The sequence below is a fragment of the Apteryx mantelli genome, chromosome 7, assembly GCF_036417845.1.
Source record: "Apteryx mantelli isolate bAptMan1 chromosome 7, bAptMan1.hap1, whole genome shotgun sequence".
Lineage (NCBI taxonomy): Eukaryota > Metazoa > Chordata > Aves > Apterygiformes > Apterygidae > Apteryx > Apteryx mantelli.
Genome location: NC_089984.1, coordinates 17,735,786 through 17,752,193, shown reverse-complemented (window position 1 = coordinate 17,752,193; position 16,408 = coordinate 17,735,786). Strand labels below are relative to the sequence as shown.

Genomic DNA, 16,408 nt, shown 5'->3' with positions numbered 1-16,408 from the left:
CCCATGGAATAACGTGGTTTCTCCACTTAGCCTCGTGTTAGTCTGCACAGCTGGTAATACTGAGGTTTCTAACAACGACACATCTTCTACTGATCATCAACAACAAGGTAGTCTGTCTAACAGTAGCAGGATAGTAGAAAAACTCTGCTTTAACCCTGAGGGAATATGCACTAGTTGGTGATAGCTGATGGATTATAGTATCTGGACTGCACCATGCAAGGCCAACTTTGTTCAGCCTCAGGCACCGAACTCCTCCTGCGTAGCTTTGACCCCGAATTCTGATTCTTGCACTTTATGCCTTACAGTATCTGATACAGTGCAAATGTCAGAGAAAACAAGTACTGTCACTGAAATTCTCTTTGTTGAAAACATCACCATGGGTCAAAAAACACAGAACAGAGAAAGTCTTGGTAAGATTAGAAAAAGAAAAATACTTTGACACACCTTCAGGATTGCTGGGGGTGGAAGGCGAACTTTAATCTTTTCATCCTTGCCGACTAGGATAGAAGCAATAATTTGACAGGCTTTGGCTCGATCAAAAAACGTATCTTTCAGTGTAAGAAGATAAGCACCTAGATTGTAAAAAAATGATTAATCTGACAGATTAAAATGAGGTTAAATTTAAAAGCTATTGCATATTTGGTATTAATGATTTTATTCTGATATAGTTATCTACTTAGTGTGCAAAGTGACAAAAGATTAGACAGCTTCAGTTGTAAATCCTTTCCAGATTTTTTTTTTAATTCTCTCAGTAATTATGAAACAACAACAAAAGAAACAACTGTTAAATCACACAGCTCTAAAATAAGCTTATGTACACACCTGTAAGGAAGTCCTGAATAGCAGCAATTAGGGGTTCTCCATTTCTTGGTGTTACCAAGTTTGCTTTAGTCTACGTCACATAAAAAACAAAAAGATTACACGTCTGAAAAGACTGATATTGCATTTGTTACCCAACAGCGCCCTAAAGGAACAAACAATGTACTGGAAAAATCCTCAGATTGTTGCTACTGACTCCACTCCCACACCACAGATCAAAGGCAGCAACCATCAGATCCCTCTTTATCTACCATCCTTTCTCTCTCTGTTCCATCATACAAGCCTACTGTCTCCTGTCTTCTCTGATAAATATTGCTCCAGTACTACCACACTATTGCTGCCTCACTTCCAATTGGTCCGACAGCCTGAGATTGCTGGGATGTCAGACTGGAAGGCAAAATATGAACCTGGTAACGGAGCCATCCTACTTTGGCAGTGCTCACTATTGCTAACGATAGTCAGGCAGAAACATACTAAAGACATGCACTTACTTAAAAACACTGCATTTGCCAGGGATGCTAAATATGTGTCGAATGGACTACCGATGTATTTAAAGAGCCTTAATTTATTCCAAATTGCCTTTTGCATACTTTTTAGGCAGCTTCACAGGTTAGTATCCTTATCAGGGTAGCTAAGTGATGATTTCAAATTTTACATGTGACATAAAAGGTACAGGGCATAGCTCATTAGCCACTAGCAAAATCCCAACAGCAACATGATCTACATACCCCCATTAGAACAAGCGCTTCTGCTTTTGCTTCTTCTGTCTGAGGAAGGTGAAGGTTCATCTCATCTCCATCAAAATCTGCATTGTATGGTGTACAGACACACTCATTAAACCTGAATGTCCTATGAGGTTTTACTCTAGCCTGCAAAAGAAGAAAAAGTAATGCAGTACACAATCAAGCCTGTTAAAAGATGAAAAGTCATACCTGAGTGTCTCCATGGAGACTTTAGTCTATCTGTCCTTTTATTACAGACCTAAGTCAAAATTTCTAATTAAATGATTTAACTGAACCAGGAACTAACAGAAACTGGACTCAGGTTACATTACATAAATGTAATTACTAACCTCCATTATGAAGAGCTTATACAAAGCACAGAGCACAGCATGCTTTGTAGGGATCACACCTACTCTGCAAAATGAAATGCTTATGGAAGAACAGAAAGCAAGATCAATTACGGCTATTAACAGAACTGTCCAGATAGCATACTGCCCAGTTACACTTCAATTTCCATGCAAAACCACAAATGCACTGTATTTATGATCATCCCCATGCGATGTTTCAGAAGAAGCTGTTTATTTTTGTATGTGTAAGAGAGAAATATCAGCAAAGGCAAAGCACCTAAGATTCAGGTGATGCACTACCTCTATGCTAGACTGTGTATGCACTTACGATGTGAGCCATGATGCTCAGCTTGTGTAGAGAGGGTTGTCGGTTGAAGAGTACTATATCACCATCTATAAGATGCCTCTCCACGATATCACCAAACTTCAGCTCCTGGGCCATCTTTTCTCGGTTCCCATATTTCAAAAATCTTATAGTAGCACATGGCAATAGAAACACAAGAAATAAAGTCAGAAAGACATACAGACAACTGAAAAGAAACTGTGTTTATAATGTAAGTTCTTCCATTAAATGTTGGAGTATTTGTATTGCAATGACTAGAAGATAAAACTGGTGTGGAAAGCATTGCATCATTAAACATCAGCCCTGTTACAGTTTCAAATAATTAATGAATTTGCAATATTAATTAACAAAAGTACTGTTATCACTACAAGTCAGAAAAAAGCCTATCTGTAAAAACACGAAAATTTGTAACCATATCAGAAAATAGGCGGTTTTGCTAATATACAATCACTTCTTACTATCCATAAACTGACTGCAGATTAGCCCTTCCATGACAGTGGCCAGGACAAAGCGCTCCACACTGCCTGCTTCCGTCCATCATTAAACTGCAAAGCTCCAGAGCTCACAGTACAGGAGGCAGCAGTGTTGAGCCAACCCACTTCACCACAATTGCTAACGAGCACACACAAATAAACCAAAACAATGAACTAGAGCCATTCAAGTATCTCTGCACCATGCCTCTCAGTATTTCCCAAAATACAGATCTCATCCAAGTTTCTACATTATCCATAGTGTTTTAGCCTCTATTATACCAAATAAAAGATATTCAGTCATAAAACAATCTAATTGCAGTTCACTATCATTAGTATGCACACTTAAGTTGAAATCCCACAGACTATCTGTTCAGATTTATTGTACAAGCTCTTTTTAGATAATGACAAATTTTTATTACTGCCATTTATGAAAGATATTAAAAAATAAAAAATAATTTTAATTCCTAGAGATATGTAACTGTTTTCACAGAGCAGTAAGAACAAGCTGATGAAGAGAAATGAATCATTACAGATCAGCACAGTACCTTTTCATCTGAGTGTGCCTTTGCTGAATGAAGTTGGCTCCAGGATGAACATCAGGACCATTTCGGACAAGTTTTCTCATAAAATTAATATTTGCTTTGTTCACCTGTTGCATAAAGACTTCAATCAGGAACAAGTGAAACACACTTCAAGACCTCTTGCTTTCTCTGGTGTTTTGTGTTTTCAAATTTTAGGCTTAACTAACAATCCCCCCCCTCATAGCCTCCAGCTGCTGAAAGAAACAGGCAGGACAGAATAGAGGAGGAAACTATAGGTCAATCTTAGAGCAGAACCTCAGAGGGAAATTAAATGAAAAATCTGGGAAGTTAATTCAGAAATAAAAAACCCTAAACCACTCCTTAGACAGATACACCAATGAACATATGAAGCTATACACAAGTTTAAAAAATATCAAGCAAAACTAATATTCTCTCTTGACATCTCCTTCCATACACAATGGGCCTCCACAATACTTGCATTTATCTGATACTACAAATTTCACTTACTAGCAGCAACGGAACTGGCAAAGTGTTACTGAATGGCATGTTGACCATAAAACTACTACATTTACTCCTTTTTGCCTTCCTTTTCCATTCAGGTTATAAAGAAGGACAACACTGATACCTCGTTAAAAAAAACACATAGAAAAGGTTTTGGTTCTAGGCTGCTTACCTTTTCAGGAAAGGTTAGTATTTTAGCAACATGAATAGGCACTGCTACTTCATCTATTCGTAAGTTAGGATCAGGTGAAATGACTGTTCTGCCAGAGAAATCCACTCGCTTTCCAGACAGATTGCCTCTAAACCGACCTAACAAAACAAGCAAGTTAAAATTGTTTTACAAAAAGGCATTTTCAAAGTGTTATCTGTAAAAAAGCTTTCGCATTAAGGCAGCACATTAGAACAACTTTTAAGGTACATCACAGGAGCACAACAAAATAAAAGGGATGCTTTGAAATGGCAAATATTTCTGGCTTAATTAAAACAAATTTCCAGACAAACCTTGCTTTCCCTTCAGTCTCTGAACAAAACCTCTAGTCCATTTTTTAGGTGCCATATTGAGAGGAATCCCAGAGAGCTCACTGTTAATGTACAGAGCACACTGCAGTTGAAGGAAGTCCCAGTCTTCCATAATCATCTGTGTTTTGGCTCCTGATATCCTATGCTAAACAAAAAAAGTCAGCCAGTTCAGAAAATAAACATAGCAACACTTATGAAACTAGCAAAGAATTTCTCTGATAATGAGTACAACTGTTTGTTCTTGTGAAAACAGTGTTAAAGAAAACTTCATACCCATTTTATCAATAATAAAGGCAAAAAGACAGGCCCTGTCTTAAAAACAGAGAGTGGAACAAAGGAAGGGCAAAAATTCAGAAAGAAATGGGAAGGCCTACAAGGAATAAGAAAAAGCCCAACAGTAAGTAAATGGGTAACTTCTGAACATTATAGAATGTTTTCCTGTATCTTATCATTCAAAAAGTTTAATTGCCATGGGGGAAAAAAGACAACAGTTCACGGACCAGAACTAAAAGAAAAAAACCTTCTCCCAAGGCACCAATGCATCTTCAGCAGGTCCTATTACTATACAAAGATAATGTAAACAACCAGTTAGCCACCCCCATTTGCAGCAAGTTTCCCTATTTGTTTCAATAAAAGGCTGAATGACATAGCAGTTCAGTATAGACTGCTTTTTAGATGGCGAGCCCTGAGACAAGTAAAACCAGTTACTATATTCAATTCTAAGCAAATCTTTTCAAAGGCAGCAATCTCTGACAGCTTGAAGGGTGATTCACCTTTTTTATTACATCATTGAGGAAAATGATCTCCGTCAGTTTCATTGTCAAGTCATCTTCATTGGTGCCAGACTTCAAGTCACTCACAACAGAGGGTCTGATGCACAGTGGGGGCACCAAGAGTCGTGTGAGGATCAGATCTGAAGGTTTACCTGCTTCTGGGTTCATCAGAAGCAGAGGGATATCTTCTGCCTGGATTCTTTTGAAGAGGTTCAATACTATTAATGGATTCAAGTTTTCCTACAAAATTCATTGGGGAATGGGGAAAACAAATCATCAGGAAACAACTTTCAATCCTTCCCTCATTTACTGATTGCTCACATAAAAGTATTTAAAAAAGACAGAGAACTACCATTAATGCAAACAAAACTATGTTTTAGTTTGTTTATTCTGAACCAACGTTTTTAGTGTCTCAGATACTGACTTATGTCTGCTTTCCTTCTGTTTTTCCTTCTTCATTATCAGTTTTACTTCTCACCATGTTACTCTCCTTTTTTAAAGTTACTGAGAACATTTCATAGTCACTTCCCAAAGCAACGCAATAAACTTGTTACAACAAACTTGCAGTATAAATATTCATTTTATTAGTAGAAAATCATACGAATTTACGACACTTCTTCTAAAATTTATTTTTAAAACTTCATTTCTCTCTTTTCAGTACAGCTTCTGCTGCAGTGTAAGAAACACTTAGATATTCATTACTTTTTCTGCCCAATTATCTACATTAAGATCTGCCTGGCTTGCAAAGAGCAGAAGAAAACAGAATTCCACACAATGCCAAACTGAAGGAAACAAAAAAGCTATCTAATTAAGTCATCTCTCTCCTCAATACTAAATACTTTTGAAGAACAAAAAAAATAGTGTACTGTAATCATCCCAGACTTAAAAGTAAATCTACAAGTACGTGCAAATTTTCTATGGGCCTACATTTCTTCTCTCTTTTCTAGCTTATGGAAATTTCACACATCAAGATTCATTTCTGCACAGCAATGAATATCCCTAGTGCTACAGCATGAACGTCCCCTCTCTTTACAGACAAAAAGCTATGTATCAGAATATACTAACACACTAAGTTTCTCATTTTTGCAAGGTTAATGTTATTCCAATGGATATAAACATTCTTCAACTGTCTTTCTGGTATGTTAGAATCTTAGACCACCACAAGGCTTAAGCAGCTACATTAAATACCATTAAGAAGTATTATTTCATACACAAAGACTAGCAAGAAATTTAAGTGATAATAAAATTTACCTGAGCTCTTCCCAGTAACGATTCTACTTCTTTATTATGTTCTATGGCAGTTTCAAAGGACTGGAGGAAAGTGGATACTATTGGATCTACCACTTTCTTATTAGTCTTGTATTTTTCATGTATTATTTTCAATAAACCACACTTCTTCACGGTTCCTGTGAGCAAATAAATGCTTTTCAAAAATAAAACTTATAAAAAAAGTCAGCTACTTTTCCAAAATTATATATTTTATACCTTCTGTGAACACAATAATCAAATAAAGTTCATCAGCTTTATTAACCAGTTTCCTAAATTCATAAAACAAGAAGAGGACAATCAGAGCAGTCTTCCTTGTATTGCTGGCTTATTGTGCCTTGATCATGATGTGGCTTCAGAAGATGAAAGAGGATACTCTTTCTCAGCCTGTACTTTCATTCAGCTCTCCTTCAATCACAGCAGAGATCTCTTTTTTTTTTAAATGTAAAAGTTCCCACACTAAAAACAGGACTGAGATGTGTCATTTATATATAATTCAATTAGTTTCTAAAGTCATTTTGGAAGTGAATCATAGGAAAAATCTGACAAGTATTTTCATTTCATGCAGGTATCAGTATTGGTAAAACTTCCTCAGACTAGTACAAATGCTTTCCAAATTCAATTTTTTTTTCCTGAAGTATACTGACCTACCACTCAATTTTCTAAATGGCTATTGTAGATGCCCCTTATACATATACACGGCACTCAAAACAAAGAAGCTTCCTTCCTATTTGTTCAGACCTTTGATCATCAGAACAATATTAACAGAACTCTCATGAGATCAAACAGCAAAATTTTACTGCAAGTTATGAATTATCCATTCACTATAAATCTGTAATACTGCATCAAGTCCTTTAACAGCAGTGTTACTTCATCAGCATGCATGAGGAAAAAATGTATTTTGAAAAACAAATATGAAATCTTACTGCATAAGATACTCTGCCCTGAAGAACAAATTCCAGCGTAATTCAACATCATCAAAACTCTAATACATCTAAGCTACACCTGCAGAACATACCCTTCCAGAGGATGACAAGGGCTTCTAAACTTACAAAGGGTAATTTAATACAATTATGGAAAGTGAAGTTCAGTCAAAATTACAAGGCCTACAAATGCTTCTAAAGTATTTATCATTGACAGTAGCTTCCAGTGTTTTTAAAACCATGTTAAACAGGCTTTTTGCCATTATTCAAGTATCAAATATTGGTTATGGCCACAAAGAGATACCACATCAGAAAAAACAAGCTACTAGGACAGTATCTATATACACATACATAAGATGTGAACAATCTTGGAATTAAAATTGCAATTACCTGTTTCTTAATACCCATTAGCTGTGGAATGGACAAAAATATTCAAGATTTTGATGCCTATCACAGATGCCAAGGTAAAAACCAGCACCGTACACAACTACCACTAACTGCTAATGCCAACACTCACCGTTAAAGGCACCACAATAAGGACAAGTGTTTTTCTTTCGGCACTTTTCAGACACTTTTTTTTTTAGCCCTCTCTTCTGCAGATATGTAAGGCCAGGTCGTTTTAGGTAATCCAAAAACTGTTTCTTCTCTTCCAGAGATAGCATGATACGGCAACAGGTTTTGCAAATCATCTTAAACGTAAAGACATGTAAACACAGTTTAACAGAAACAGGCAGAGTTGTTTCCTTATGCTTATCCAAGTTCTGCAGGATCTTAAAAATCCATACAAGGCAAACAGGGCTTTGATTTACTGGAATGTCCTAAACGGCAAGTACAATTCATACGTTTGATTAAAACTATTACAGAAAGATAATGGATTAAGTTAATCAGTCTAAGATCACACACAGTAAGACTGATGCTAACATAATTAAGACTGATATTTAAATAAATGCATTTTACAATACACAAGATGCATAAAGAACTGATAAAATTCAACATACTACCTTGTTTTGGTATTCGAAACTACTGTATTTCAAAAATCATCTTTTCTGAACATTTCCTTTGTGCAGACTACATACCAATGACCAAGCACAAATACATTTACCTGTAAGATGCCTATCACGGCTTTGAAGTATCCAACATGGAAACACGGCAGTTCTAAGTCAATGTACCCATAATGTCCTAAACAATCAGCTAGATTTTTTCCACAGGTTTCACAGGGACGGTCTTTTTCACTGGTTCCCTTCAGGGAAGAAAAAAAGAAAAAAAAAACACAAAGAAAGGTTTTAGCTGTAATCAACTAACTGAATAAATGGAAGACACCACAACAGCTCTAAAGCTAGTCTGCAATCTTGATAGCAGACCCAGAGTGCTTTTTTCCCTCCCCCTTTATCAGAAGCATGCCAGTAGCATTACACTCAGCCCAAGCGTTAGGAAAAAAGATGTTTTGCACAGGCAGTCCCCACTGATATCAGTGATATTAACTCGTCCACCTGTTACAACTGATTTACAGCCCAGTAAGGCATTCTGAAGAATGCTTCCCTGAACCTTCCCAAAACCAGGAAGAAAGGAGATGTCAAATCTCAAGTTTCAGAACAACTTGGGAGGCCAATGCAACCGACAATCTCTCCAACTTAAGTAGAGACAAATTCGCGCATTTTTTTAATGAATAGGAAATTTCATTCTTCATCTCACATCATTTTTAAATATTTCAAGTAAATCCACAGAAAGATTAAAAAAAGAACAAAAAAAGAAAAGGAGTTCTCACCATGCGATGGTCGAGTACTCCATACTGCAGGGGAGAGTGATGGTTGTCCTGACTGTACAAGTTTTTGCTAACCACCTGAATGTGCGCTTGCTGACGCATCTCTTCTGGAGATTTCATCCCAAAGCAGATGTGGCTTCTGGGATGCGAGAGGTCACAGGTACATACGCGTAAACATACACAGATATTTATGAACACATGCACACAGATACGTATTCAGAAAACAACGCACGAAAGGGTAAACAGATTCAAAACCCGGCCGAAGTCGTTTCTTTCTGCTTAACTCCAAAAGTCAGAGCTGTTTCACAGCGAGCTGGCGGCTCGCGGCTGCGGGGCTTCGGTCCGGCTGCGGGGCAGCGCCGCAGCCGCCCGCAGGGGGCCGCGCTCGGCTCCCCGGCCGCGCCCCGGAGAGGCAACTTCTCCCCCGCACCGGCTGCGCCGCGGGGCGCCAGCCTCACCCGCCCCGCGGCGCCGGGCGCGGCGCGGCCCGCTCCACTCACATCTTCTTGGCCACATCCGTCTCCCTGAACTGCTCCTTCACCATGATGGCGGCGGCAGCAGCCGTTACGAGGCCAGCGGAGCTGCACGCGGCGGCGCAGAGCCCAACAACCGCGCAAGCGCGGGACAGCGCCCCTGCCGCGGCATCTTCGCCCCGCCCCCGCGGCATCCTCGCCCCGCCCCCCCGCCCCCCGCGCCCGCCCGGCAGAGAGCCGCGGGCCTCCTCCCTCCCTCTGCCCCCTCTTTGTGCTACGCCGGTGCCGGCCAGTCCACACGGCCAGTGGGCCCGGCAGCATCCTCTCTCCCTCCCTCTTCTCATCAGGCACCGGCCGAGCCACCCCCGGTCTCTCCCATTCGGCTCCGGCTCCTGGCCGGACACCTCTGCGCGCGGCTCCGCCCCTCCGGCGCGAAGGACCCTGCGCCGGCTTATGATTGGCGGCGCAGCGGCGGCCCTTCCTTTTCTCGCTCGCTGGCAGGGAGGTCGCCGCCGCCATGGTGAGTCCGTGCGGGCCGGCGCGGCCCGCCGCCATCCGCCCCGCGCCGCCGCCATCCCGCCTCCGCGCGGGCCCCGGGCCGCCGCGCCCCGCCGGCCCGGCCTGCCCGCGGGCGCCCGCGCGGGTATGGTGGGGGCCCGCTTTGCCCCCGTTCCCAGCCGGGGCGCCCGCGGCCTGCGCCCGGGGCGCCGCCTCGGTGCCGGCCGGTGAGAGCGGGCGCGGGCCCGGCCCCCGCGGGGCTGTGCGGGGGCGGCGGCGGCTCTGCCGCTGTGCCGGGCGGAGCGCGGGGACTGGGGGCTGAGCGGGCGCGGCTCTGTCCCGCGCCCCCTCCGAGGCTCCGCGGGCGGCGGCGCCGGGGAGCCGGGCGTGGCTCTGCCGCTGCCCTGCGTGCCCGGGGCACCTTCTCGGCGCGGGGGCGGCGGCCCTCGGCGCTCAGGTCGCTGTCACCCCCTGACAGCGCGCTGCCTGCCGCCGCGCCACGCGTTATTGTTTCTGCCTCCAATTATACACGCGCCTACGTTGTTTTTCCTCGTTCTTTTTGTATCCGTATCTGTTAGAATGACACCGTGACCATCAGAACCAGGAAGTTCATGACAAACAGACTGCTTCAGCGTAAGCAGATGGTAAGAGTATATTGAAAACTTCCTTTAGTTTTGTGTGGCTTTTGGTTCTGGCATATTAGTATTTTTTAGTTACGGTCAATAAAAGCCTCAATTTTTGACTTTTTAAAGAACCCATTGTAAGCATGTATATTTAAATGTATTGGTGCATGCTAAAGATAAATTTTGATGGTGTAGTAATGGTTTGATTTGTCATTTGAAACAATATACTGCTGTGAACAGTCTTGTTTCAAATTAATGATTTTTATTACTGCTGAGGTGGGTTATTTGGGTACTAAGCATACCTATAATGGGACTGTAAAGTCTGATAACTGTAATGCGTATTGACCTACTTTTGCTTTTATATAACTTGTGAAAATTAATTTTAGGTGATTGATGTTCTTCATCCTGGGAAGGCCACAGTCCCCAAAACAGAAATCAGGGAAAAGCTGGCAAAAATGTACAAGACAACCCCTGATGTAATTTTCGTCTTTGGCTTCAGAACTCACTTTGGTGGTGGAAAAACGACAGGCTTTGGCATGATATATGATTCCCTGGACTATGCAAAGAAAAATGAACCGAAGCACAGGCTCGCTAGGGTAGGTTTTCTTTTTGTTTTCTTGTAACTTGAAAACAATGAAGCTGGCCTTAGTGTTTTATCATTCATGATTTAGATCTGTAAAAGAAAGTTTTGTGAAAGTAGTATTATGTGGATATGAAACTTGAAGTGTTGTGTAAGTAGTCTAGCATAGTTTAACTAATGCATTTGCAGAATAGGATAAACTCATTACAGTATATTATGGGGGACCTGGGGAAGGCAAAACAGATGTTACTAGTTAAGCCTAGTGCTAAGAAGTAACTGTAAACACTATTGAAGCCCTTGAAGAATTAAGGTAGAAGAGATGGGACTGGTACATACAAGATATCAATTATTATATGCTGCCTTATATTGAAGTTGCCTCACTACTTAACTAGTATTTTAGATTTAAACATTATTTGAAGAGCCTCAAAATAATGAAGTAACTTTAGTTCAGAAGAACTTAAGGTCATAAGCTAGCATCAGTAAAGTAATGATAAATAAACATTAACTTTCTTTCTTAATAGCATGGTCTGTATGAAAAGAAGAAGACTTCTAGGAAACAGCGAAAGGAGCGTAAGAACAGAATGAAGAAAGTCAGAGGCACAGCAAAGGCAAATGTTGGTGCTGGCAAGAAGGTAGGATGAGAATATCTGTAAGCTTGAGTGTGGATGTTGCCTTTAAAATGTTGATTAGAAATTCAATGGAATAACATTGTCTTTCTTCCCATTTCTTTCACTTGTTCTACTGGATAACAGAAGGTAATCTGTGTGGTGATGTATAGCTTCCTATTGGCTCAGTAGCTTAGTTTAGCTCCTCATTGCTGCAGCTTAGCTTGTGTAACATGAAACAGCGCTTCTTAAATTTTCTTATGTGTCAGTTCTCAAATTGAAGTTAAATGTTATTAAATTTAATAAAAGCTTTGCTCTAATGTCATAACTCAGTCATGCAATATTTGAATCTGATGCACTTTTCTTAACACTTGTTACTCAGACTACCTGAACGTTTAATGCTTCTATCCCACCGAGTCGTGATGTTCGTAATGGTGCCATAGAGGAGATTTTTTTAGGGATGTGTAGTGTGCTAAGTTGTGTGGAAGTTAAAATAAGGTAGAATGCCTACTTTATACTGTTTTTAAGTGACTGATTTCTGCTTTGTGGGGCTTCTGTTCTGGTGGGAGCTACCATTCTATGGCTGGAACTTGGTACAGACTTGACAAGCATGAAGTTTGGAGGCAGACTGAGTTCCTTTCATTAAAGAAGTGAAAGCTGAGGCATAACCTAGGAATAGCCAGTATCTTTGTCAGCAGCAGCTGAGCTTTTTGTGTTCTGGGAAAAAAATGAGCAAGCTTTGCAACTAAGTGGGGTTTTTAAATGCTTTTAATAGAGGGTGATGGGTTTTGAGATCTACTTCTGTAGCTGCTATAAATTGCTTTAACATCTTGAACTTTAATCTTCACTTTTGCTTTTTTCTACTTTCTTGGAATTCTCCATCAGAAATGAAGTATCTAGCAGGTACTGAAAAAATGAGCATGGGTGTGGTGACTAAATTATATATCACTGAAACACTTTATTCCTACTTTTAATGGAAGCACTGTACTGCTTTGTCTGCCTGCACATTTGTATTAAACTTGCTTCTGCCCTGGAAGGGTTCAGATAACTACATAAATCAATCAGCTTTATTCTGTATAACTTTAAAGTTTGTTTGGCTGATAGCGAACAAGAGTTTTGATACTAATAAAATAGCATTAAAATAAGGAGCTCTCAGTGTGAGGAAAGCTGGTAAACTAAATGGTATCATTTGAGGCATTGGGTCAAAACTTCAGATTCTGGTTCAAAGTAGTACAGTGCAATTGCATGTGTAACTTGACTTTTATGTTAAAGTAGCTTATGTATCTTTATGGAAACTAAGTCATACCACAGCTTAGTGCATTTGAGATGGTTGTTGGAAACCAAACAACTGTCAGCTTTTAACTCTTAACTCTTGACCTGACAAATTCTAAATTTTGTCTGTGAGGTTAGATTCTCCTCACTTACAAATAGCATGATCTCACAAGGCATATCGTTGGCTGGAAATAAACTAGCATTACTGCTACCTACTAGATAAGATTCAAAGCCTTTCTTTTCTGCTTTACTGCTGTTCTAATAATGAAGTTCTGCAACTGTTCACAGTATAACAGTAGAAGAACAACTTAATGTAGCAGTAACACTGTAACATGCACCCTGTTGTGCATGACAAGGGAGTCATTTAGCATTGCACTGATATCAGTAGTGGGTGAAGTTCCTCCTTCCAAGAATTCCTTACTTGAAAATAGCTGCTATGACTCTTATAGTTTCCCCTTATCAAAGGGTTACGTGACTGTCACTAGTATGGTCCAGTTCATCTAAATTCTCTTTACTTCTAAAAGGTTTTATGCTTTAAGACCAGGGTCATGTGCTGTGATAATTGCACAACAGATGTGACTCTTATACCAAGCATACTTCAAACTAGTGTACCATCTCAGTAAGAGAACTCTTTTGGGTTAGAGATTCCTTCAATGTCTTACATGATCTTTTAGTTGAAAAGTATACTTAGGTTAGAGCTTATTTGTTCATCCTGGTGTCTTTACATAAAGCTTAAACTAAGGACAAATTAATTGGTTTGCCTTCTGGAGAACCTGGATGTGAAGAGTTCTAAACTGCCTCACAGAAATAAGCTTGCAGAATACATTCCTGTTTTAAAGCTTTGTTTTGAAAAATGCATGTTTGAACATAATGGTATGGCATGGTGCAGCACTGTTTCTCACAGCCATCTGTAGGAATCTTAAATCAATCAAGATAGCTTTGATGTCTACCTATGTCTGAAAAGTCTGTTTACCTCAGAAGTATGTAGTCACTTGATTGAGACCTGTTCAGGCAAGCCTGTATAGGCCTTGGGCTACATACCATGTGGTTATGAAAACTTGGCATGATGAACCGTATTTGAATTGTTTCTTCTACACAGCAGTGTTTGTGTTGTAATGTCTGACTCCACTAGTTTTAATACTTCTCTCACTTTCCATTCCTTCAGAACTCCATTCCTGTTTCTCCTGCAGTTCCAAGAAAAGTGTACTAAAATTGTCTAACATTTTCTCCTGTAGTTGGTTAGTTGGACTTGTGTAAAAGTTAACAACAAGTAGTTGTGAGAAACACCTCACCTCCTGCTTGCTTTTGAAGCAATGATCTATAACCTGAGGTGAGGTAGTACAAAAAAGACTACCTTTTAATGTCACAACTACTGTTGTGACAGGCTTTGACATGATAGCCTTCCAAAAAATTAGAAATGTTTTCTAAAACAAATGCAATCAAAATGGGAAACATGGATCAGCTCTTGAAACAATTCTGTGGCCTGTAGATAGAAATGAACATCGAATTGCATTTTGAGTATTGTAGAGCTCTACACTGCTATGGTTAGCTCACACCTCAAGTTTGAAGAATGCATGAAGTCTAAGTTTTTAGCCTATACAGTAGTCAAAACTTCCATGAGTTTTCCTGTCATGTTTCACTGTGCTAATTGAAAAAAGCATATTATTAGCATGCCCTCAAAAGCTAAATCTTTTACAGTAATAGAACTTGGATAGGCCATTATTTTGTCAATTAATGCTTTTTTCTTTATTTCAGTAAATGAACATACTTCAGATGGAAAATGGAAAACAGGTAAGACTTTAAAATGCTTTGTTAGACTGGACATTTGGTAGTATGTTATCATGACATGGATCTACTGTTGATTCATGCAAAGACCTTTGGATTTGTGTGATACAGAACCCAGTGCAGAGTTTAAGACTAAAACACTTAAATATTTACAAATCACTGTTGTGCTTGCTCCTGAGCTGTGGGTTTGTGACTTACAGTTGTTAGATGAAATACCTGGCTAGTGGAAAGACTGAAGTAATAGGCAGTTCTCAGATTTACTGTTGCTTAAACTATTGATTTAGTTTTTTATTGTAAACAAGGCTTAAATTTTCCTTGTAAATGGTGTTGGTATGTTATGGATAGGGTAGCATGTATTGGGTTTTTTTTTTCCATGTCTTAAATGGATTGAAGTTGTCTGTCTCTGGTTTAGAGACTATTTTGTATTTTCTTACCAGTACTTTTAGCAAGTAAAGTGTTCATGTACAAACCTGATAGCCTTTTAGACAAATCCTAAAATATATTTTAGATCTCTGCTACAGAAACATAAACTGCTTAGATGTGCTGTGGGCAAAAACCATTACAGACAAAAATCTGATTTTATTACAAATATTCAGTGTGACTCCTTTTTAAGTAATTTAAACAGTCTGGGAGCTGATGGACTGAGCATAGTCTGTTAAGCAGAAGGCTGACAAAACAGTTGTAGCTTGTTGCTTCTACAGAAATACTGTTATTTAGGCTGTTGCCAAGTCTCATGGTGGTACTGTGAAATTGCCTTTCTTCAAAGATAAGGCTCAATGTGGTTCACCTGGCCAGTTCGGGAACTGGTTGTTCAGGCCCTATAAAGGTTTGAGTGTTTAAAAAAAAGTTGGTTTCACTAGTTTTATAGAACTGATCTTTCTTTTCCTTTACAGACTAAATTATTCTGGAAAGAAGTGCAGGAAGAATTATTCTGGAAAGAAGCTGCTCATCTGGCTTTAACATCAAATAAACTATGTTAATAAAGTGTCTATTTGCTCTTTAGTTTTGATTTGACTGCTACAGTTTTGTAAAGTATGAGAAGTTAAATTGGTGCACTGTTTGCACTGTATTAAAACTTTTTCATAATTAAGCAGCTCTTAAGAGTATCATTTCTGAGTCTCTATCAATTTTATACTGATAGAACTTAGTTCCATGCAGGCAGTGTTATTTAGTGGTGGTAGGTGTGACTTTATCATCTGACATTCAAACTGTAGTTTGGAAAGCCCCTAAGACCTGTCTTCAGTCTGGGTCTTGAACTAGTGGGTGCTATTGTCTGTATCTATTATGCATCACGCATACCCTTAGCTGTACGGTAATGTTATACCTCAGGATCCAGTGTCTCTGCCTTTACTGGAGTTAGTAATTGTGGTTAGTATTGCCCTGGTAAAAGGATAGGTACTGCAGGTTTTTTTCTTAGCGTAGATGAACTAACAAAGCTTGACTAAGGGGATGGAAAAGCAGGGACTAATTGCTTCTAAAATAAATAGTTTTTATTCTGAATTTATGTTGAAATTAAAAGGCTGCTCTTTTACTTAACAGATGCCTTCAAATATAGATGCCTATTAGATATCCTTCCAAAAGG

At 39.6% G+C, this 16,408-nt stretch overlaps 2 protein-coding genes across 7 annotated transcripts in view; one reads left to right on the top strand and one right to left on the bottom strand.

Moving 5' to 3' along the window:
- The window catches only part of POLR3A (RNA polymerase III subunit A), a 38,798-nt gene extending 29,213 nt beyond the window's left edge, over nt 1–9,585 (bottom strand). For all 4 annotated transcript variants that reach the window (XM_067299871.1, XM_067299872.1, XM_067299873.1 and 1 more), the window contains exons 1-13: nt 9,491–9,585; nt 8,994–9,129; nt 8,331–8,468; nt 7,746–7,917; nt 6,291–6,445; nt 5,040–5,279; nt 4,249–4,411; nt 3,920–4,056; nt 3,250–3,353; nt 2,217–2,358; nt 1,548–1,688; nt 823–892; nt 445–572 (exon numbers count right to left, since the gene is read on the bottom strand). In XM_067299871.1, coding sequence (XP_067155972.1) covers nt 445–572; nt 823–892; nt 1,548–1,688; nt 2,217–2,358; nt 3,250–3,353; nt 3,920–4,056; nt 4,249–4,411; nt 5,040–5,279; nt 6,291–6,445; nt 7,746–7,917; nt 8,331–8,468; nt 8,994–9,129; nt 9,491–9,534 — 1,770 coding nt within the window. In that variant the 5' untranslated portion in view covers nt 9,535–9,585. The remainder of the gene's footprint in view (nt 1–444; nt 573–822; nt 893–1,547; nt 1,689–2,216; nt 2,359–3,249; nt 3,354–3,919; nt 4,057–4,248; nt 4,412–5,039; nt 5,280–6,290; nt 6,446–7,745; nt 7,918–8,330; nt 8,469–8,993; nt 9,130–9,490) is intronic.
- A 299-nt stretch (nt 9,586–9,884) lies between these two features.
- Nucleotides 9,885–15,916, top strand: RPS24 (ribosomal protein S24). 3 transcript variants are annotated; one of them, XM_013960288.2, is made up of 7 exons: nt 9,885–9,983; nt 10,540–10,605; nt 10,971–11,180; nt 11,686–11,796; nt 12,655–12,672; nt 14,797–14,832; nt 15,720–15,916. In XM_013960288.2, the coding sequence occupies exons 1-5, from the start codon at nt 9,981–9,983 to the stop codon at nt 12,658–12,660; spliced, it is 396 nt and encodes a 131-aa protein (XP_013815742.1). In that variant the 5' UTR covers nt 9,885–9,980; the 3' UTR covers nt 12,661–12,672; nt 14,797–14,832; nt 15,720–15,916. The 3 variants fall into 3 exon arrangements, with proteins under 3 accessions (XP_013815742.1, XP_013815743.1, XP_067155971.1); XM_067299870.1 differs by lacking the exon at nt 9,885–9,983 and adding an exon at nt 10,032–10,038 and having other exon boundaries at nt 10,539–10,605; XM_013960289.2 differs by lacking the exon at nt 12,655–12,672.
- Nucleotides 15,917–16,408: the final 492 nt, after the last annotated feature.

What these genes read in the sequence shown, in the direction of transcription:
- RPS24 (XM_013960288.2), top strand. An exon ending in TGCTTCAGCGTAAGCAGATG is followed by an intron (nt 10,606 to 10,970) that starts GTAAGAGTATAT and finishes AATTAATTTTAG; the next exon opens with GTGATTGATGTTCTTCATCC. An exon ending in CGAAGCACAGGCTCGCTAGG is followed by an intron (nt 11,181 to 11,685) that starts GTAGGTTTTCTT and finishes CTTTCTTAATAG; the next exon opens with CATGGTCTGTATGAAAAGAA.